At 56.4% G+C, this 21,722-nt stretch overlaps 3 protein-coding genes across 3 annotated transcripts in view; all 3 read right to left on the bottom strand.

The window, feature by feature from the left end:
- Tedc1 (tubulin epsilon and delta complex 1) overlaps positions 1–2,411 on the bottom strand; it is an 8,653-nt gene extending 6,242 nt beyond the window's left edge. The window contains exons 1-5 of the mRNA XM_028764444.1: positions 2,277–2,411; positions 2,093–2,171; positions 1,471–1,673; positions 1,104–1,253; positions 665–763 (exon numbers count right to left, since the gene is read on the bottom strand). Coding sequence (XP_028620277.1) covers positions 665–763; positions 1,104–1,253; positions 1,471–1,673; positions 2,093–2,171; positions 2,277–2,411 — 666 coding nt within the window. The remainder of the gene's footprint in view (positions 1–664; positions 764–1,103; positions 1,254–1,470; positions 1,674–2,092; positions 2,172–2,276) is intronic.
- A 2,603-nt stretch (positions 2,412–5,014) lies between these two features.
- On the bottom strand, positions 5,015–6,847 carry Crip1 (cysteine rich protein 1). Its single transcript, XM_028764528.1, has 5 exons — positions 6,706–6,847; positions 5,538–5,632; positions 5,400–5,457; positions 5,233–5,279; positions 5,015–5,122 (listed from the first exon to the last, which is right to left on the bottom strand). Exons 1-4 carry the CDS (start codon positions 6,743–6,745, stop codon positions 5,239–5,241), a joined length of 234 nt encoding a protein of 77 aa, XP_028620361.1. The 5' UTR covers positions 6,746–6,847; the 3' UTR covers positions 5,015–5,122; positions 5,233–5,238.
- Positions 6,848–13,508: 6,661 nt separating this feature from the next.
- Positions 13,509–18,308, bottom strand: Crip2 (cysteine rich protein 2). Its single transcript, XM_028764484.1, has 7 exons — positions 18,194–18,308; positions 15,209–15,361; positions 14,866–15,006; positions 14,724–14,792; positions 14,538–14,632; positions 14,159–14,216; positions 13,509–14,062 (listed from the first exon to the last, which is right to left on the bottom strand). The coding sequence occupies exons 1-7, from the start codon at positions 18,234–18,236 to the stop codon at positions 13,995–13,997; spliced, it is 627 nt and encodes a 208-aa protein (XP_028620317.1). The 5' UTR covers positions 18,237–18,308; the 3' UTR covers positions 13,509–13,994.
- Between the last annotated feature and the right edge of the window lie 3,414 nt (positions 18,309–21,722).

Here is a 21,722-nt window from a genome sequence, read left to right as displayed (position 1 = left end):
GGGAGGGGAGGAGGAAGGAAGGGAGGGAGGAAGGAAGGGAAGAAGGAAGGAAGAGCAGCACGAGGGGGGCAGGGGAAGTAGGAAGGATCAAGTATCCTAGGGAGAAGCTGGGATGGGCCCAACACTGCCACTTTCTTCAGCCTAAGACCGAAGGCCATGTCTGTCTAGGGCCACCTCATCCCTGGGTGTCATAGCCTGCTGTTCTCCAGGGCTGTGCTCTCTCTTAAGATGTAGGTCTATCAGGAAGCTCAGGAGCCCACTGGCTAGGAAAACCATCCTTGGAGAGAGGTGAATGGCCCCTGGGTAACGAAGGAGGATTAAGGCCTACGAACATCCAGGCCTGTACACTGGCCTACCTCTGTAGACTTCCCCACACTGATCCCCGTGAGTGTGGCCCCGGGCCCTGAAGGACAGCCAACCCACTCACACTCAGCCTTCCCTCACCCCCAGATACGTCAGGTAGAGCTAGCGATTCATTTCAGACCTGAAAGCAGTGTCTCTCCGTTCCAGTGGTCCCCTCCTGGACACCGTATTCCTCCCACCCCTACCTTGACACTGGTCACCCATGGTAACAAATGACAGTGATTGACTGTTGAAGCCCGGGTATTCCCCAACAGACCACCAGGAGGCAGCGTGCCCACCCCTGCACCCTGCCAACCCTCACCTGCTGACAGCTCTCTGGATCTCTAAGCATCTCTGTTTCAGCAACCGAAAGATGGCCAAGGCTCTGTTGGCTGTGGCACCCTTGGGTGTACAGGTGGATCTGTAACAAGGAAAATACCCAGGCTGGGAAGCAGCTCCCCAGCAAGGTCTTTCAGCTGAATAGTGGTATCTTTAGAGACCACTTATAACCAGAAAGGACAGGGCTGGGCTCAGGATACCCCAATAATGCTGGGGGTGGAGGCTGCAGAGGGGCACCAATTTCCCTGAGGGCTTCCACACCTTGTTCATCAGGACACAGGTAAAGCAGGGTCCGGCCCTGGTTGTAAAAGTCAGAGGTGGGGAAAGCCCAGCAGTCCAGTGGTCCCATAGTGGTGACAGAGATGGACCACAGGGAAAGACAGCCTGGGTCAACGGGGTAAAGGTCCATGTACCTGTATTACCTTGCTGAGAAGGGCACACTGCTCCCGCTGACTAGAGATGAGGCATCGCCACCTAAACCGCAGCTTTCCCATCAGCCATTGCACTAGCCGGAGATCCACAGGACTCTTCGTTTCCACAAAGGGTGTAGGAGGACCAGGACCGGTTAGGGCCTCACGGTAGAGAGAGAACAACAGTCAGCCTGCTATACAACCCATACCTCGAGGAAGGACCAGGACAGGCAAGCTGTACTACTAACATAGAATCAAGCCTCTACATCCTCAGCGGGGAAGCTGCATAAGAACCGCGGGCACCAAGGGCAAAAACCATGTGACCTGGGAGCGCAGAGAAACGCAAAGCAAAGCTCAGACACCCTCATTACATACTCACCTCACACTGGGGCAACTGGTCACCCAGCTGGACACGGGTCTGGGCAAGCAGTTGCTCAAGCAAAGGTCTTCGGGCCAGGAGCCAGGATAAGGCCAGCAGCAGTTCCCGGCTTCCCTGAGAACTGCCGTCGGGAAATTGTAGCAGCACAGACCTGGGGTAGCCTTGGGACTCCAGTGCTGACTTCACCACACGGACTTGGGCCTCTGGAGTGGGAAATCATCAGCTCAGGGGATGCTAACCTGGAGATTTCACCTGGATCCCTCTGGGAACGTGAGAGCACCCCTAAGCTTAGAACCTGCTAACGATGGACAAAGGAGGCAAGATCTGAGCGTCTGTGAGGAGGCAAGGTGATAACGGGCGGGCAGGATTTCTGTCAGTGGTTGGTTCAGGGTGTAGCCAGTCTCGGAGTTTCACTGGAGTGATCAAAGCCACTACTACCCAGGTAAGCGTGATAAAGGCTAGTGGGAACCTATACTTAAGGAAGTGGGCGCAACAGTGAGCCGAGCAAGTGCCCGCAGGAAGGGAGTAGACAACGGAGGAGCTTTAATGGGGCGGGAGTTAGTGGATTAAGACAAAACTACAAGAGCCTTGGGGCGTGGCTCTCTGAGAGGGCGGGGCTTACCTGGGGCAAGGTCTGTCCAGGTATTGTTTGCTGCAAGCGATGAGAGCACGCGCAAGAGAAGCTGCCAGAGCACTGGAGCCTGAAGCAAACAAGGAGTTGGTAGTCAACGGGTATCAAGGTGTTACCTACATCGGCCCAAGATAACGCCTGCCCCGCTCCCGATCGCCTACTCGGGTAGCCTCACCGCCTCTGGTCGATCGAACTTTGCGCGACGGAAGATTTCGGGGCTGGGCCCAGCTGGCAGGGACCGACTCAGCGCGGCGACAGCCTCAGGCAGAGCCCGGGCAGCCCCTTCCACCCGGCTCCGCCGTCGCCCCATACAGCCGGCACTAGACAGCCTCGGATCGCCCGCCCGGGACCACGACCAATCACAGTTCCGGCTGGAGCCCGCCTTCTCCGCTCAGGCCCAATGAGCGGCGACCCTGGCGTTTGAGTGGCTACTAGTCTATCCCGTAGGCAGGCACTTCCGGGGTCGGGGGCGGGGATTGGATTTGCCAACTCCGTTGGAACTCACCAATCAGCACCTCGACTTAGCAACCTCCTTAGCAACCTCGGACTCAAGCAGAGCGATGGTGGAGGGCGCGCATGCGCCCGAGGTGTTCCCTGGAGGCATGGAGGAAGGAGCAATGTGGCTCCACCCAGCCACGAAGGGAGTGTCTCTGCAAAACCACCCAGGAGCCCGCCGCCAGGGGTCGCCAGGCCCCCGCGAGAAGCAGCTGAGCCCTGCAAAGTGGGTGGGGAGTTCCGGGAGCCACGTCGCCAGAAGTCTTCTTCAGAAAGCCATTTTCCCTCTCAAGTACAGCCCCAGACTTCGTTGTCCCCATTTTCATTCTTCCTTCAGCCACTAGAAGAGCAGTTTTTAAGGAAAATTCTCCACTTTAGAAAAGGGCACGGCCCTCTATTTGAAGATTGAACTTAGTTTTGCACTCAGCCCTACAGGATCAACCTTGGTAAGCTGTGAGAATCCTGCAGGGGGATTCAAAGCAACTACATGACGATGACAATGGCAGAATGAACCCAGAGTCCAATCTGTTGCGCAGGGAAGGACGCTGCACCACATGCAGTCGGTAATTAGCCTCTGCAACCCGCATGAGCCTACTACGTGGCTACAACCTAGGTGAAGCCAGAGCAGCCTCTATGGGGAGCCGGATGCGAAAGACCACATTATGTGCTCCAGTGCGTGTGGAGGAGGGCCGGATAAAAGCCGGACGCTGCCTACGGAGATCAGAGACGAGCCTGCAGGCAATGAGTGGCAGGGAGAATTGTGGGGGCGAGACCTGTACGCTCGAGCGGACACAAACTAAGCTTTGTGCACCCGATGTCACCAGCAGAAATAGTTGGAGCAGCGTTCAGTACTGTGTGTACTCTACATCTCAATAAAGCCGGGAAAGAGGCAGGTGCAGAAAGAGGCAGGTGGAGAGGGAGAGGGTGCGGTGCGGAAAAGGAAAGTGCGGTGAGAGGGAGGGGCAGAGCTGTCCTTAGGCACCTGCCACTTTAACTGCGTCTGCAGGATGGCCACGCCCTCCGGAAGTGCGAGGACTCCAGGCTCACCTTTCCCTTGACCCTCCCAATGTTTTGCTGCAGACCTTCCTCTTCTCATCTGGATACCCTCAGCTATCCTGCTTCAAGGTCTCCTCCTTCCTGGCCCCTTACCAAGCAGCTAGAGCTGCTGATCCCAATGGCCACGCCCAGCTAGATTCTACCTCCCCTTACCGCCCTCACTGCAGGGCCGTGCTTCTGCACACCTTAAACGCTTCGAAGAGCCCTGAAAAGCACAAAGACCGTGCGCTCTTGGCTACCGTGCCAAGGAACTGATACACTCTAAGGGAACTCTTTGCCTCTCAAGGCTTCTTTGCAATACTATGCGCTTCCCCCACCTGACTTACTCATTCCTACAGGCTTCAGGTGGCTGAGCGAGCGTTCTCCCCAAGTCTACTCCAGTTGAGAGACATGGATCTGGGTTCGAGGGGCTGGGATTATTAGGAAGACAGGGACCTCAAGTGTGGAAGACAACGGGGAGAAGTGAACTTCTTCCCTTCACCCATGCAACTCTTCCAGATCCTCTGCAGGTCTGGTTGGACACTAAAGATACCCACACCCCTCCCAGTAGGAAACTAATACCGAAGGTCACTCTCTGCTACTCTATATTGTGGTCACTATGGCTTCCACCTACTGAGATTCCAGAATCACCCAATAACACACACACTACACTACAGACCACCTATGGGACTCACCCATAGCCTGTCAGCCTTGTTCCTGCAGTGTCGGTGCCAAAGATGAATACAGGCTAGGACAGGACACTGCTGAGACCTTTGTGGCTTTGTTAAGTCCAAAGGGTCTTGAATGGCCAGTGGCACCGGGGAAGGCAAAGCTGAGAGCTGCCTGGCTCTACATGAGTTTCCAGAAAGCCCTTTCTACTGCCACCCTCAAATCCCATTAGAGCACTAGGCCACCCAGGGCATTCCTGGCGGGGGAAGGGGGGGAGGTCTGGGTCCAGCCTGAGCAGCTGCAGAACTCACCCACAAGGGCGCACTTCTGGGGACAGGGCGGGATTGCAGGAAGTGAAAATGGAAAGGGTAAGAAATCCACACAACTCCCCCAAAGCCGCTCAAAAAGGGAACCAAACCAGCTCCCACTGATTCACCCTCTGAACCATGGCCAGACCCGCCTACTCCATGTTCCTGCTGACCCTGACAGCCAGGGCTTCACCCCAGGCCAGAACCACTACAGAACCAGGCTACAGGAACTTTCCGGATCCTGATGTTGGATGTAGGCCTGAACTGATGCCCCTTTCTCCCCTCAAAGGGTAGTGGGCACCCAGTCAGCAGCAACAGGAATAGCAGTGCCCTGCATTAGGCCTGGGGTTGAGGTACCCAGTGCAGCTCCCCTCCATCCTCACACCAGTAGACAAAAACACGGGCCTTCCAAAGATCAGGTTTATTAAAGGCACGGAGGGCTCCTGAGAGCCCTACTGTCCGTGGGGGGTAAGGCCTGGCATGTGCCTGGGCGGGAAGGGCGAGTTTCCACAGCCTGTAAGAAGAAACAAACAAACGTGAGGGTAACATTTTGTTGCTTTCTCTATCGGGAGGAGTCTATGCTGTAGCTTGGTGGGCTGCGTGGGGTTGGAGATGGGGCTATACCTCGGTCTACTTGAAAGTGTGGCTCTCAGCTCCACCTCGCCCAAAGCCTGCAATAAATAAATAAATAAATAAATAAATAGATATAGATTAAAAAATAAGGATACTGATATGTTGGGGAGGGAGGTCAGCTCTGGGAGGCCTGTTAGGGAAGAGGTCCAGCAACATACCTTTGGGCCCAAACATGGCCGAGTAGCAGGGATGATTGCAGTAGGGCTTGCCTTCATGCTACAAGGAAATGAACACAAGGGGTCACCTTCATCCCAGCTCCTATGGCTCCTCCCTCTGCCTCCTAGCGGGCCCCTTACCTCAGCATGACCCCCAGAGGTCAGTGTCTTTCCACATTTCTCACACTTCAGGCAGGGACGATGCCAGTCCTTGCCTAGTGACGTCACTCGCTCAGCTGCAGAAGCACAGACCCACTGTGAGACACTGGAGTCCCTGCATCCCCTCTCCCACTGCACAGACACCTACACTTCATTCTCTCAATGTGGTAGTCCACCCTGGGTCCCCAGACTTCCACCGTGCTCCACAGAGGAGGTACCTTTGATATTCTCAAGTCAATCCTACTTCACAAACCAGAAGGGTCTCCTTGTCGATGGGATATTTAATTTTAGTTTTTTGTTTTTGTTTTTCAGAAACAGGGTTTCTCTGTGTAGCCCTGATTGTCCTGGAACTCACTCTGTAGACCAGGCTGATCTTGAACTCACAAAGATGCTCCTGCCTCTGCCTCCTGAGACTAAAGTGCTGGGACTAAAGGCGTGGGCTACCTGGCCACCCAACCCGGCTAATTGGTGGGACATTGCTTGTAGGGCTGGAGAGGAGGAGGCCTTCAGACTTGGGAGTGGGGGAGAACATGTCTGGAGGATCTAAGGCTGGGTCGACCAGGTTAAAGTCCTCTGACCTCTTCACTGAACCTGGGCACACCCTTCTCAGCAGGGACGGGGGACCTCTTACTCATGCACTTTCTTGTAGGAGCTCTAGGGCGCGCGAACAGCAAGGAAATGAGCACCCCCGGACGTGGTTTCGGGCCGTCTGTTTCTACTTAGCATTGGGAGGGGCCACCCCAGTCCAGCGTTCCTTCCTATCCAGCAGGGACCCCACCCAGGGCGCACAGACAGAAGGCGGGAGAGACAGCAAGATCCAGAGGCCAGGGTCACAGAGATGGGGAGACCCAGAAGCACGGGAGTCACAGAGACCTGGAGACCCAGAGGCAAGGAAGCCAGAAGAGCGATCCAGAAACATAAGACAGCGAGTGGGGACAGATGTCGGTTCCGTTTAACACAAACTGTCCCACCCTCAAGCCGCGGGCAAGGTCTATGGGTTCGATCCCAGGCGATGCCCAGGACTCTAGACACTCCGCTCCTCCAGAACAGCCAACCCAGTACTGTCCGCCTCTGGACCGTGCTTCCGCGTACCGCCTGCTGTACGCCCGCGGGCATGTGGAAAAAAGCTGGGATACCCAAGCTTGCTCACCGAAATACACCTCCTTGTCGCACTTGGGGCACTTCGGCATGGTTGTACCTGGTCCTGCACAAGTGGCTGCAGCTACAAGGAAGTAGGTTGTAGGCTCTGGACTGGGTGGCGCCCGCCTGGTCCGCGCTTTTTAGGTACCCCGTGGCCCTGCCCTTTAAGGCCCCGCCCCGCCCCCGCCCCACCCCCTCAGTCAGGGACTTGGACCCCTGAGAATTCTGATCCAGGCCGACGGGCCAAGAATGGTCATCTGGTCCATGCTCGCCTCCGGCAAGATAAACTGGCCAAGGGCCACGCAGGGGTGCTGAGTCTTCTGGGACCCCTAAGGAGCCCAGCTGCTCCTGCAGACCCAGGCCACGCCCCCTGCCTGGGGCAGGGCAAGCCTCCGGTCCTGAATAGGGAACGTTGGGTCCTCCCCTCGGAGGATGAAGCGCCCTATTTAACGTCCTGCACCTGCGACAGCTAGCTGGAGCCCGGGTGGGCACAGGAAACGTCTAAAGTCCAGATAAAGTGGGGCGTGGTGTGATTGTCCGTCCTACTAAAACTGCTGAGGCCAATCTGGTCTCCAGGGTGAGACCCTGCTTCAAAACACACACACACACACACACACAAATAAAGCGCAGGGAGATGCAAATTTGCATTCAAGGATTCTGCATATATTTTGACTCTTTTCCCGGAAAGAGTTGAGGACATTCAGAGTCCCAGCCTTGTAACTCAACTCCTCTCATCCCTTCTCAGCTCTAACCCATGCAGACGCCAGGAGGTCCACCCTGGCCAGCCTGCATGTGAACACCCTGACCTTTGCCAGCTGACTGGAGTGCAGCCACAACTTCACCCGGGGAAATCAGAAGAGGGGACTCCCATCCAGAAAAGCCCTTCCTGCCACAGGAACAACAGAATCTGAGCTTGAGGACCTAGCAACTTGAGGTTGGAGACTAGAGGTCAAGTCAAGGAATTCGGGTGAGGCCATGCCCAGGCCCCTCTGCCGATGCCTCGAGGCACAACTGATGACAAATGCTCCTTATCTCTGGGAGAAGCGCCTGGAGCTCATCGATCCAAGTCCACTGCCCAGCTAAGGAGGAGGCTGAGCGGTGGCTGGCACCAGGTAGAGGTCAGACTAAGCCTGCAGTAAATATAGAGGGCTGGGGTGGAGGGGGCTTCTACTGGCCTCCGTCTCAGAGTGGTTTGTACACTCAGCGGGGGTCGGGGCTCTGATCGTTACCTAACAAGCTGACGGTGCAGTTGCTGATAGCTGGACATCCAGCTCTCACTGTTCAGCCCTGCCTGACTGAGCCTCTTGTTCACACCTACCCATTATCTGTCTCCAGGCCTGGCTCTGGGCAAGGATCAGGGGTACCTCCATCTCAACGGCCACTGCTAGGGGGAGTCAGAACTCTCAAGATGGGGTTAGTGATGCGCCACGGGCGGGGCAGGGACTACCCACAGGTGCAAGCACAGCCCCCTAGAGTATCACCTTCCTCCCAGGGACCCTAACTTGAGGGTACAGTTCCGTTCCAAACTGGAGCTCCACAAACGTCCAGCTGTACAAAGACATTCCGAAGCCCTTGACTACCAGCTGGAGGCTCCAGAGCAGGGGCGAACATAAGCCCTACCATGATAGACTCCATCTTCTACTCTACCATCACTAAGACCTACCTAGAGGCCTACGTTGGCACCCCCGAGTGGTTTCTGGACTTAAGGCCACCAGCCTACCCATCCACCCCCAGCCATTTCTTGTAGTCCTTCAGCCCTGATAAAAAGACAAATTTCTACAGCTCCTGACTTAGTCTACAAAAGGGGGCGGGGGGAGGACATGCTATGGGCAGAGGTTCTGGAAGGAGAGATTTGAGCAAAGCCTTTGGTGATAGAAAGAGAGGCCAGAGAGGCCCAGGCCCATCTGGAAGGGTGGTGTCTCTACCACCGCAGATCCCTGGGGCCTGGCCACAAACAAAGCACACTACCTCACTGTCCATGGAAGAAGTCAACTACTGCCTGCCAGGGGTGTGCACTGGGTGGAGGCACAAGGCACCTGGCAGACTGCCTCCCCTCTGGTGTGTGAGTGTTTGTGTGTGTGTGTGTGTGTGTGTACATATGTCAGGGGCTGAATGCCTGGATGCACATGTATATCCTGGGGCCTGCAGGCATACCTGTGAGGTAAATACCCTTTGGGGTGGCTCTACTGTCCCATGTATGGTTTCTCTCAGAGCAAATAGCTATGTTTCTATATATCTACACTCAGGGACCTTGTTTGTTTTGTTTTTTGTGGTTTTTTTTTTGGGGGGGTTGGTTTTTCAAGACAGGGTTTCTCTGTATAGCCCTGGCTGTCCTGGAACTCACACTGTAGACCAGGCTGGCTTTGATCTCAGAAATCCGCCTGTCTCTGTCTCCCAAGTGCTGGGATTAAAGGCGTGCGCCACCACCACCTGGCTTGTTTTTTCTTTTTTCCTGACAGGTTTCACTGTGTAGCCTAGGCTGTCCCGGAACTCTCTCAGTAGACAAGGCTGGCCTCGAACTCAGAGATCTCCCTGCCTCTTGTTCCTGAGTGCTGGGACTAACGTTGTATGCTACCACTACCTAGCTAACACCCAGGGACTTCTTGACAGACTCTTCCTACCTCTCACCCAAGAGACATGTGCTGAGGTAGGTGGGTCAATAACCCTGTCCACGTTCCTTCCACCCACAGCCCCACCCCGGAGATAGCTCCTTCTCCCACTCCTGAATTCTGGCCCCACCCTGCACCACTGGAGAACCCTCCCGACACCTCCAAGCCACAGGAGCCTTCTCAGCCTTCCCTAATGTTGTTTCCTGTTGCCATGGCCATGGGAGGGATGCCAAGGCAGGGGCCAAGGGCTGATACCTTCTTTGTTGGTACACAGCAGTTTTTTTTTTCCAGACATTCCACTCAGACGTACCCACTTAGAGACACAAAGACTCGCACAAGCCGTGGCATGGCTTCACAGGCCCGTGATGGGCTAGAGTCACGCCAGAGGCTGAGGCTACAGAGCCAGACCCTGTCAAGAAATAAAGAAAAGGAAGAGAGGGAGGGAGGGAGGGAGGAAGGGAGGGAGGGAGGGAGGGAGGGAGGGAGGAAAAAGAAAAGAGAAAAACCAGGGATGATGAAGAGATAAAGCAACACCATCCTTGTTTACTTTGCTCACAGCCCTTCACTCCCTCAAATGTCACATCTGCCTTGGAAATACATGAGCCTGCTCTTGGCCTGAGAACTCTCTTTCAGCATTTGGAGGTGGAAGCAAGAGGATTCAAAACAAGTCTCAGTTCCATAGATCATTTGAGGCCAGCCTGGGCTAAATGAGACTGACTCAAAAAATAACCAGAACTACAAAGGGGTGGGGAGGAGGGGATTCTTTCATAGCTTCCATAGTGACTGCAAATGCCCCCCTACACACACACACACACATATACACACACACACAAACACACACACACACACACACACACACACACACTGCTGCTGCTAGTCAGACCACTAGCCTCAGCCCTCAATCCTCTTGGCTGAGGCTCAGCCGGTGTCAAAGTCCTGCCAGCCTTCCTGAGGCCCAGCTCTGTACTCTCACCTGCCTCCTCTTACCCCAGGCTATCCCTGGAGGAGGATAACTGACCAGGTCTCCTGGGCCAAGTGAAGGCCTGGTGTGTTCTGCACAAGCACCCAAAGGGCATACTGTGATCTCTCCACTGCTGGTACCAGGACAGCATAGAGGCTATGGGGGAGGGGAGGACGCAGAACCATGATCTATCTGCTCAAGCCTTCTCTGTACACACCCATGCGCCCTCCACTGGCTGGGATACCACACCCCGAGGCCAACCAGAGAAGGTAGGGCTTAGCCCCGTGGGCTGGTGACCACTGAGGAATCTCAATACCCACTCCCACTAGGAAAGCTCAGCGCCTCAGGGAGGGGCCTCTGCAGTGTCGCAAAAACTACTTTCATCTCCTGGCTCTGCTGGTACCTGGCTGAGGGTGTAGTCACGTGTGGAGATGTCCATCCAAAGGCTGGAGGTCATCTGAGCCTGCCCTATGTCCTCTGCTCTCAGGTGCAAATGCTGCCGGCACACACTTTAAAGAACATGCAGAGCCCAGACATACACAGCACAGGCCTCCCTAGGGCCCACCCTCCTCTCCCCCCTCAGACCAGTGGAAGACATTTACAAGTTCCCAGGGTCTATTTTCAGCAGCCCGTCTCCAGGGACCCCCGTCTGGCACAAGATCTGGCCCTAGGGTGGGTCTGCTGGAATGGTTGACCAGAATCAGAAGGGATTGCACACTGCTTCCCAGACAGGTTCTTCAGCCCCTCGGGCCTTATACCTCAGGCTTAGGCGGACAGCAATTACATTCTTCCTTTTCCAGAAGTAACGTGTCATAGCCAGGAAGGGGGTGGTAGACAATGGAAACAGGGCTCCTTAGCTACCCTTCTCACAGTAGGACTACACTTTTTACCTACACCCTATAATCTGGTCAGATGGGGTACCCCACGCTCTGCCTTCTTATGGCCTGCCCAGTGTCCAGTGGCTGCTTCCTGGAGCCAAAGCCCAGAAAGAACCGTCTGGAATTCCAGTCTCTCCAAACCAGCAGCTGATGGCCTGGAGCCCACCCCCGCAGGCAGTCTGGCCTGGGAAAAAGGGCTGCCCACACCTGGCACCCTGGGCTCTGGCCAGCCCGAACTGTACCCACTCAATAGTCAGAGCACTTAGCACATGGTGATCCTTTTGATACCCTGCCCACGGGCTTCAGCCAGCAGCCAGTGAGCAGGGCCAGCCATGTCAGATCCTGAGATAAATGGGATCAGCAGGCAGCCAGGAACTTGAGGAAGACTCGGGCAGAAGGGTTCCCAGGGCCGATGCAGGAGTCGCTGGTCCAGGAGAAGCAAGGCTAGGCAGGAGGGAGGATGCTAGGGTGTTGGCCAGATGACCTAAGATTAAGGTAAGTGGAGAGAAGGAGCTGTAGGCTGGGTACCCCATAAAGAAGTCCAGCTGAGTATACTGGTAAGCAGAGAGGAGCTAGGAAGATTCCAGAGCACAGCAAGGCTAGATACGTGGGATTCGTGGTAGGACGTGTCAGGGGAACTCCTGGAACTAAACCGTGCAGAGAAGCCTGGGCTGAGTCTCCTTGTGAGGTTCTGGGCTCGACAGAATTTAAAATGGAGTGAGGTGGTCTGTTGGCATCTAGAGTCATCTCGGAGTCTAGGTGTTTATTTGGGAGATCGGAAAGCTCAGGGCACCCTCCCAGAAGGGTGGATGCCAGACAAAGGCTTCTATTCTCTCCCCCATCTTGGATGCGTCGGAAGCTGGTGCCACTGACGCGACCTGGCAATGCAACGGACACCGCCTGGCAACAAGACCCAGACAAACAGTCGCAGCACCGCCGCGTTTCCACGACAACTCCTTGGAAACAAACACCAAGCAACGTCATCTTCCTCAGCAGGAAAAGGCCAGATCCTGCCCCGCCCCTCCGATGTACAGCAAAGCTGGCCGCAGGGTGGGGATGGATTTGCCCTGGGAAGACCCCTGCCCTCGTGACCCAACCAGGGGAATCCCCTTCTCCCCTTCAAAGAGCCCGCCCAGGATCGAGGAGGGCCCGCCCTCTCGCTTCCTTCAGGCTGAACTGGTAGAAGTTTTTCTGCCCGGAGGACTGAAAATTCATCGTCCCCTCTACTCCCACGCACTGCTAACCAACTAGAGCTGCCAAGCTCAATCCAAAATGTGCAGCCAAGAACCGGCCTCTTGGTGGGAGAGGTCATATGGGGGAGGAGTCCCAGAGCCCAATACCTGCTGGACCTCCCTTGGCAAGGGTGAAGAGAAGGGCAGACCCCAGACTCTGCGGCCAGGGACACGACGTTATGTCCTGTATGACGTGTGCATACACGACAGTAGCCCCAGACACAGTCACACCTGTGTCAGTGGCCTAAGGGCTGGACGAGAAGCCAGGGACAAACCTGAAAAGCCTTCTTGGCCGGTGGCAGTGACCAGATCTGGGAGCCACTTAGCCCAGACACTCTGAGATTTGGATTGAAGGGAGCAGGACTAGCTAGGGCAGATCAAACAAAGTCCCCCAAGCGCCACCAAAATGCAGGGGCGCCGTCTAGTGGGCATTCGGGGAAAAGCACGTGAAGGAAGGACACGCCCACTGCGAGAAGCGGGTTCCAGTCTCAGAAGCTGGGCCACGTGAGACAGTGGCTCACTGCCTCACTACAAACCCAGTTAACTAGACCCTTGCCTAACAGACTGTCCTCATTCTCTTCCTTGGCCCTACACTAGAGACAAGCCAGGGTGGTCAAAGGCCTTGTCCCCTGGACATAGCAGGAAATGGTCATTGCTGAGCCTGGTCAAACTGTCCACTTCAGGTTCCGCCCCGTTCTCACCAGCTCCCCATGCTCTGCACAGGACCTTTCTGGTCTCCGCCTCCAGGCCTCATTACATGGTTCCCAGTTGGACCTCACACACCTGTGAGGTGTTCCTCCATGCTCACCATAGGTGGCCTGAAGCTCTACCTCAACCAGGCCTCACACCTCTACAGCTTCAGAGCTGTGCCCTTAATGGATCCTATCTGCCCATCAAATGGACCCCTTTCCTCCTCACCTCTGCCCAGTGCCACCCCCTCCCTGCTTCCCACACAGTTCAGCGTTGGCACGGATGCCTCCCTAAATCGGCCTCCCAAGAAGGCTGAACTATATATCCCCACCAATACTGGGCCCAAGGGGGTACAAAGGGATGTCTGTGGAGAGAGAAAGGGACATGGTCTTGGGTTTACACACACCCCCACTTCCCCCACACACAAACACAACACTGGGTCCTGCAATCCTCAAACCAAACTATTTATTGACGGCAAAAGTCTCCATAGCTGTGAACCGTGTGAAGGTAAGTAAGTAGTGTGGGAGCCAGCAGAGGGCTCCTTGCAGGGGTGCCGTCACCCTGGGTATGCTGTGAGCTCATGGCCATCACCAGCAAGCAGAGCATAAATAATACTGGTGGGCAGGTGTGGGCAAAGGGACCTCACAGGACAGCCACCTCGGAGAGGTATCAGGGACATGGGGACACAGGGACAGAGAGAATGCTGGGTACAGGAACACAGGATCCATGGGGGCTATGGAGGCACACAGACAGAAAGTAAAACTGTGGGCAACACAGGGCATGCCAAGGTGATGAAGGGGACTACCCAGGCTTTCTCCTCCACCACTTAGGTCCTGGATTTGCAGGCAAGACATGCTGAGGCAGGATGAGGCGACAGGTCACTTTGCCTCAGGGTCAAATAGGGGACCCCGAGGACAGCACCTTCAGCTCTAAGGCTGAACTGTGCCTTCTGGGTCCTTGTCGTAGATATAGCTGCCCACAGCTCCAGTATTCACTCCTGTGGAGAAAAGCACCCCGGGGTGGCTGAGCAGGAGCGAACAGGGATTGGGGGAAGGAGAAAGGTCCTTACCTCCTCTACCCCGGCTCGACTCACCTTTGGGTCCAAAGAGTATTCCATAGCAAGGCTTGTGGCAGTAGGGCTGGCCATCATGCTGTGGGCAGTGTAAAGGGAGTACTGAGAACAGACCACCCCCTCTTCCTTTACTTCCCCAGATACGCTGAGACCTTCATGATGTGGTAGTCAGCTCCCTGAGGACTCTTAGGGGTCAAAGGTCATGCCCACTCACTTTGAAGGGAATAGCAGAGCCCCAGGGTGCATCTGCAGAATCTGCCCTCTAGTGGCCACAGGGCAGTATATCTAGCCTAGGGCAACCCCAGGTCAGGGAGCCTCCCAGTGGTAGAATTCCTGAATCCTTACTCCAGCATGCTTTTCTTCTCCGTCTCCTCCTACACCGCACAACCGCACCCCTTACCTCAGCATGCCCGCCCGGAGTCAGTGTCTTGGAGCAGCGTTCACAGCGCAGGCAGGGCCGGTGCCAGTCCTTGCCCAGGGAGGTCACCTTCTCAGCTGGGAGGGAGAAGGGTGGTGGTAATGCCAACTCCCCCCCTCCCAGGCACAATGTCTCTCGAGTCAGGGGGCTGGGTAGTCAGTCACTTACCGAAATACACTCTCTTGTTGCATCGAGGACACATGTTGGGCTCCCCAGTGAATGTGGTGACACTAGAAGCTGGAGAGGTGGAACTGGGTCAGGGTGGACCTTGGACACCTATATCCAATCCCCCACCCAAAGCCTGTCCCACCTTTGCTGGGACCCTTGGGGGGCCCGCTGGTCTTCCGCTCCTCAGTTCGCACTACAGGGACCTCGATGGGACCAGTGACCTGAGGGGCCTCCGTCGGAGGCTTCTCGTAGATGTAGGAACCAGCGCCCCCGATATTCACACCTGCAGAGGGCAGTCACGTCAGGAGATTTAATGGTTGGGGGGGCCCCGACCCCACCCATCTCACACAGAGCTTCTCCCAAAGGTGCTTCATGGATTTCAGGGTAGGAGGGACACAGAGAAGGAAAGAGCAGACAGAGCCCCAGCCAGCACACGCAGGAGCTGTCCCAGGTCTGAGGCCTGCCTGGGACCCTGCTTACTTTACCTTTGGGTCCAAACAGTGTGGCATAACAGGGCTTGTGACAGAAGGGTTTCCCATCATGCTCAGCGTGCCCGCCGGGGGTCAGTGTCTTGTTGCAGCGTTCACACTTGAGACAGAACTTGTGCCAGTCCTTGCCCAGGGAGCTCACCTTCTCGGCTGGAGGAGGAGGAGGGAGGAGGGAGGAGGAGGAGGAAGAAGAGGAGAAGGTTAAAGCAGCATGCCTGTTTCTCTTCTTCCAGAAGTTTCCAGGCTCCCTGGCAGATGTCAAGCTCCATTCCCACCCCACCCATGGTGACTCGGAGATCAGGCTACTGTTTACAGAGACTCCTTCAGCCATCCTGGAGCCCTCTGTCCTTGCTCGTCCTGAAGTAGACTCAGCCCATGAGCTTGGTTTAACCCCTCAGTGTCTGCTCACTGTGCCTATTTAGACCTGTTCCTCAAAGTCCCGCCCCACCCTCATGGTGTGTCTCCTCACACCTCTCCCGCTCCCCACAGAGCCAGACAGAGTCCCACTAACAAGAGAAAAACCCTTGATCTTCAGCACCAGGTGAGGGAACACCAGCCCTGGCTGCCGCAGGACCCCCGGGAAAGATCTCTATTTGGGTTCTTCATCCCTAAGCCTCGAGATCTCACTCCGCCCACTGCCTCCAGCTGCCAGTTTGGCGCCAAAGGTTTGTGACCAGCAGTTGAGGGTTGTGGACCCCACCCCGCAACTGTCAGGGCAATGACTACTGCCCAGCCACATCCCAATGGACGGAAGCCTGGGCCTCCCCCAAGGGAGTAAGGCAGGAAAAGGGTGGAGAAGTGTGCAGGAAGAAGGGCCTGAGCTGAGAGCAGAACTGGAATTCCAAAGGGAAGGGGCCAGGCCAGAGTGGCGGGCGGGGGAGGAGGGAGGGGTGTTCTGCTTGGCTTGGCTCTGGCACTCCACTCTGAGGATAACAGAAACAGCTAGCTCTCCAGCCTTCCTTTCTCAACAGCAGCCTGCTGGTCCCTTTGGGGCCATGCCCCATGCCTCCTCTGGACAACCTTGGCAAATACCAGGGAGCACGGCCTACTCTGAGAGCCCCCCTCCCCCCACTGGGAAGTGCTCCTGCTGGGCAGAAAGCCTGGATCCTCCATGCGGCTGAGTCTGGCTCTCCACAGCCCTAACTTGCTGAACCCCCCAGATCCTCGCCCTGGACAGTATGGTTTAGTTTCCTTTGTGATGCTAAGACACAGGTGAGCCTGCGACATCCAAGCCAGAACAGGCTGGAGCTACCCGGATGGAAAGTGGGCTTGGCTCCCATAACTGTCTGGCATTCTCTCTCAGGACAGTGATAAGGAGGTTGCTGGGATGGCCGTCGGTGGCTGTGGCAGCTGCAGCTCAAGGCTGCCAAAACCACTATGTTCTGGCCAGCTCTGGGATGTGGGCCATGTAGGGGCAGGGAGCTGACCCTCAGACCCATTGGTTCGGTCGATGGCCTCATTACACACCCAAATTGGGACTACAGCATTGATCAGGTCTAATAGCTTGGAAGGGAACGGTCTCCCTACTTGGTCATGTATTCTGGAAGAAAATCAGACTCACAGCACCCCGGGGTCCCTTGGGCCTAGAGTTTACTCAGAAGTGGGCTGCTAGGCTGCAGCCTAGCTGGTCAGAAAGGGCAGCTTTCTGGACCCCCACTGCCTCACCACAGAACAGTAGCCAGCCGACTCTGAGGAGCCTTTGTTTTCTGCAGAGAGCCAGAGGCGCCCAAGCAGGCAGAGTGCTTTTTTCCGGGTGGCCTGTTGGCCAAGGCCCCAGAGAGTCCAGAGCTGGCCTGGTCTCGACCAAAGTCATACAGAACGGCCCTGAGGACTGTCCTCACTCAGGGAACTTGTTAGACATCTCACTGTAGTAAAATGACTGAAGTCGGGCAATCTGTCCCCTCCAGGAGGCAACAGGAAACCCCTGGCTCCAGGCCACCCAGAACAACTCCAAGCCAAATCCGGTCCCTCCACTCTGGGAACAAACAAAAGTGGCCTCTCCTCTACTCCCGTCATCTGAAGAAGTTCACTGATCTGGACATTGACTACTGTTCTGGGAAGAGCAGAAGAGATCCTGCCTTTTCAGGCTCCCGTCTTCCTCTATCTGGCCCTGAGTCTACCTTTCAGTGGCAGCTACACTGCTACTCTGGCAAAGTTGCTCAGCTAGGAGCATAGCCCCAGGGGATTAGCAGATCAGGGACCAGGGGATGCTTGATAAAGGTGATTGCCTTCAGGGGCTACCTTAGCAGGAACTAATACCTGCATACCATAGCTTCCTTCCCTGATGGCCTTGACCTCCAAGAGCCCAGGGTCCTAGTCACCCAGTGCACTTTCAAGCTCATGGAGAAATACGTGTCACCGGTGCCCCACCCCGGGTGAAACTGCCGAGGCAAATGGCCAAGAAAGGGAGCAAGCTGGGGCACGTAAGAGGCAGAAGCCAAGGTCGCCCCCGCTTGGACTGAATCCGGAATCCTAGACCCGGTCCAGCGGCCTGGGCAGAGCACTGGGGTCACTCCTTCGGGTCAGACTAGTGGGCCCATGTGGTGACTGAGAGGCAGCCACAGGGTGAGGAGGAGATAAGGACCCAGAGGATCTCAACGGACCAGTCTCCGGGCGTCGGACCTCATTGGATCCCGCCCCGAAGAGTGTCGCTGAAGAAGGGCGATAAGCTGAACATGAGGGCGGCCAGGAGGGCGCTCCTAGCCCGGGCCGCCCGGGACTTTGAGTACCTCGCCCAGTGCCTACCGAGCGCTTCCGAACCCACCCGACGCCATCCGCCTCTCCAGGATCCCAGGTGGCCTCCCTCGCCCCGCGCAGCACTACCTTCGAGCCTCGGGCCGCACCCGCGAAAACAGCGTGGCGAGCTTAGCTACGGATCGCGCATCCCAAGACCGGGGCTGCGCACCCCATCCGTGTACATTACGGGGTGTGGCCCTCAGCCGGGAGCCTGGAGGCGAAGGCGGACGGCGGGTGGATACTCACCGAAGTACACGGTCTTGTCACACTTGGGACACTTGGAGGCCATGGTCGGTGCGCTCGGTCGGTCCGCGCCCTCCACCCGCGCTCTTCTCTGCGCCGCCGCCCGCGCCTGCCCCGCCCGCCCCCGGACGTCGATTGGCTCCGAGACCTGGGCGGGGCCTCCGGAGCCCGCCCCCTGGACGCGGCAGCAGAGCGCGCTGCAGGCGGGGCGCACCTGCCAGGGTCGGAAGGGCCCGGCCTAGCGCCCCCTACCCCGGAGTGAGGTGGCATCCACAGGGATCGCCCGAGGATTCCATGGCCACACTGTGATCTCTAGTTGGAGAGCAGACTTTGGCTCCCCAGCTTTAGGTCTCGAGGCCCGGGCCTGCTCGTGGTAGGAGGGGGCATGAGAAACCCGCGGAACGCCCCCCACCCTCCACCACTCCCGCCTCCCAGCACCGCCTCCCTTTGTTGCCTGGTTTCTATAGCAACGGGCTCGCAGCACAGAAGCACGAAGCATCGGATTCCGGGCGGGGCGCCGCGGTCCTGTCTGTGGTGCTGAAGGAGGGGCGGGCGAGGCTCACTTGTAAGCGCCACCACTTCCAAAAACAGCTTAAGAAACCACTGGGATGAGTGGGGGCAGGGTGGAGTCAGCCAGTGCAGGCTCTGAAGGAGCCGCAGGTGCACTTGCCTCTAAGGCACTTTTATCCTTGGAGGAATAGGGTACCTGCGAATTTCCTCCGCGGTCAAGTGTTGCGGGCTGATACCCCCTTCTGTGGGACTGCTGACACTCTTCCTTAGACTAGGTCTCTGACTCCCAGAATTCTGGCCCCAGTGCATTCTGTAGAGTAGCAGAGCCAGAAATCCTGCTTTCCAGATCGGGTCTCCCACCTTGCTTGACCTCAGAATAGTCCCCTCCCATTCTCCTTCCCACTAAAGGCTAGCTTGCTGTCCCACCCTCCTTACTTTCTGACTCCCATGGACCCACAGGCCTCTCTCTGAGCCTCTTGACCAACCTGGGCCTTGGTTCTGGGAAAGAGACACCTTACAAGTCCCAAACCCTGATGATCCGACCCAGTATGGACAGCTGACTCCAGAGACATCCCTCCCACACCTCCCTTGCTGCTGTGCTGGACACCCATATTTCATTTCTCTGTCCAGTCCATGGATTGGGAGCCAAGGGGGTGTCAGGTATGTTGGTGACTCCCGGCCTACTATGTCTCCATGTGCTAGCCCTTCCTTTGCACACATATCTTGCAGGAACTGCCATTTCCATGGTGACAAACGCCCAGAAACATATGCCACCCCCTCCAAGCCTGACTGACCAGCCAGACCAGCTCCCCCTGGCACCTGTGGGCACATGCCAGCCAAGGTGAGAGGCAGGCAAGGAAGCCTTCCTGGACAGACCCTTCATTCATAGCCAGGTTCCTGTTCAGGCTGAATTCATAGGTGTCCTGACTTCCAACGCAAGCATCCATTACTGTGCCCTCTCCAGCTTCCTGTCTCAGGAGTCCTCGTGGACCCTAGGTACCAGCCTGCCTGACCACCCAACCACTAAGATTTGTGGTTTAAGGCAGGCCTGATTGGGCTAGGCACAGTTAGTCTTCTGAAAAGGCCTCAAGGGCGCCCAGCCCAAATGAAAGAGTGGGTAGGAGTAGGCCTCCTCCAGGGGGCAGCGGGCAAAAGAATGGCAGGTAATACTGGCTAGGGCCAAGCAAGAGAGCTTAATTGCAGCTTTTGTCCTACCTCCTCTGCTGGGTCCCTGGACAATGATGAAGGGCTACAGGGCTGTTGTGAGCTTGGCAGGAAGGCACATTGGCCAATGACGACCTGTGGCCTTGGTCTCCACACCTGAGGCTGAGGGCCAAAGGGCAGTAACAGGATGGCATGGGCAGGCACAGAGAGGCACATTCCAACACACACCAGCCAAGGGAAGAAAGAGGTAGGGAGAGGGTCCCTTCTTTCAGAGCTAGGAAGACTTCATTTGTGCCCTGATTCCCAAGCCAATCATCCGTTACTGGGTCCTCTCGTCACCTACACAGTGTGGTAGACGGTGTGGTGTGGACCAGCAGGGCAACCGCTCCCTTCTCTAGGGCCCCAACAAGATAAGAAATACCTTGGAATTCTCTCTTCATAGGGCAGGGTCACAGATCTACTGGAGGGAACACATGGCTAGGCATGGCAAGGCCTGGAATGCAGGCTCTGAGCCTTCGTGTCCTGCCTTCAAGTTAGCACCAGTCTCTTGGGTCTCGGGTCATGACTGCCTGACCACCGTCGAATGGTAGAATGGGCCCTACCCATTTTCCTCATTAAATGCCTTCAGGTAGAGTAGATTACTTTCCTGGGCCCACAGGGCACCAACCTATGTCCACTTCTCATTCTTCACCTTGGCTTGAATGTCCAATCAGTCAAAGGTAGACACACAGCCTCGGACACACTTGGCCCTGTTTCTATAGTGGGCATTGGAGCCCACTTAGGAACATCTCGGTACCCAGCCTGAAGTCTGAAAAGGACAGCCTTTGGAAAAAGACCAGTGCCTGAGGAAAGTTGAGGGAACTAGGTCAGAAGGGGCTTCATCTGTAGCTGGCTTGAGCCATGCTCCCTGCAGACTCCCAGATGGGAAAGGGACTCACAGGAGGCCCTTGGAGCCTGGAGTCCTCCAGTAATGGCGGACAAGGTAGAGGCCAGATCTCCTGGGAGAAGCCCAATGACCCTAGGGACACGAGTAGGGCATGTGTCACAGCACTGTCCCAGACACCTGGTCTGTCACCCTGATAAGCCCCATCACAAGCTCAGGGAAGCTGAGATACCCCTTATCTGTATCCCAAGTGGGAACATAAATGGTTTCTATTTTAATCCCGTCTGAGATTTCCACACGTCACAGGCGCCTGAATAGGGCAGGAGCAGAAGGCAGGGGCCCAAAGACGCCACTGTTCCCACAAAGGGTCTATCTGACCCTCTTGGCCAGCTGAGAGGCAGCAGCCTGAGGGCTGACGGTCTGCGGAGCCAGACCTCCCTCCCTCCCGTAGCTGGCCAGGCCTGCACCTGTCTCTAGGCCTACAAGGATAGGCGCAGGCGGAGATAGGATTTCTGAGCAGAAATATGAGCAAATTCTTGAGAAAAGCACACCTGCCCGGGCAGCACGGCTTAGCAGAGCCTGACAGCTGGGGCAAGGCATCTGTTGGGCACAGGGGGGTGGGCCCTGGTCCTGAAGCTTCTGTGCCAAGCTGACCCAGGTAGAAACAAGTTGTGGGGCCTCAGGTAGGGTCAGCTCTCTTTATGGCACACGAGACAGTTTCTGCACAACTTCAAAGCGGTGGTTCTCAGTGGTCTTGGAGGGCAGCAGGCACTGGGCCAAAGGCCTGCAGGAATACGTCTCAGAGTGGTTTGCTCCGCCAGCCCGGATAAAGCCCTCAGCACTGAGCTGACCCCAGCCTGTTGCTACTTCTCATCTTTCTACCAAGGGATGCCTTGGGGATTCTGGGTACCGGAGCAGGGCGGGTTCGATGCCCTAAACGAGGAGAGGGACTGGGAACAAAAGACACAGAAGGGC

This window comes from Grammomys surdaster, unplaced genomic scaffold (genome assembly GCF_004785775.1).
Source record: "Grammomys surdaster isolate TR1022 unplaced genomic scaffold, NIH_TR_1.0 144, whole genome shotgun sequence".
Taxonomy (NCBI): Eukaryota; Metazoa; Chordata; class Mammalia; order Rodentia; family Muridae; genus Grammomys; species Grammomys surdaster.
This window is presented reverse-complemented; position numbering and strand designations above follow the sequence as displayed.

What these genes read in the sequence shown, in the direction of transcription:
- Crip1 (XM_028764528.1), bottom strand. Translation starts at nt 6,745, where the DNA reads ATGCCGAAGTGCCCCAAGTGCGACAAGGAGGTGTATTTCG. An exon ending in CGACAAGGAGGTGTATTTCG is followed by an intron (nt 5,633 to 6,705) that starts GTGAGCAAGCTT and finishes GTGCTTCTGCAG; the next exon opens with CTGAGCGAGTGACGTCACTA. An exon ending in CCTCTGGGGGTCATGCTGAG is followed by an intron (nt 5,458 to 5,537) that starts GTAAGGGGCCCG and finishes ATTTCCTTGTAG; the next exon opens with CATGAAGGCAAGCCCTACTG.
- Crip2 (XM_028764484.1), bottom strand. Translation starts at nt 18,236, where the DNA reads ATGGCCTCCAAGTGTCCCAAGTGTGACAAGACCGTGTACTTCG. An exon ending in CACACTGTTTGGACCCAAAG is followed by an intron (nt 15,007 to 15,208) that starts GTAAAGTAAGCA and finishes TGCCCTCTGCAG; the next exon opens with GTGTGAATATCGGGGGCGCT. An exon ending in CAACAAGAGAGTGTATTTCG is followed by an intron (nt 14,633 to 14,723) that starts GTAAGTGACTGA and finishes TCTCCCTCCCAG; the next exon opens with CTGAGAAGGTGACCTCCCTG.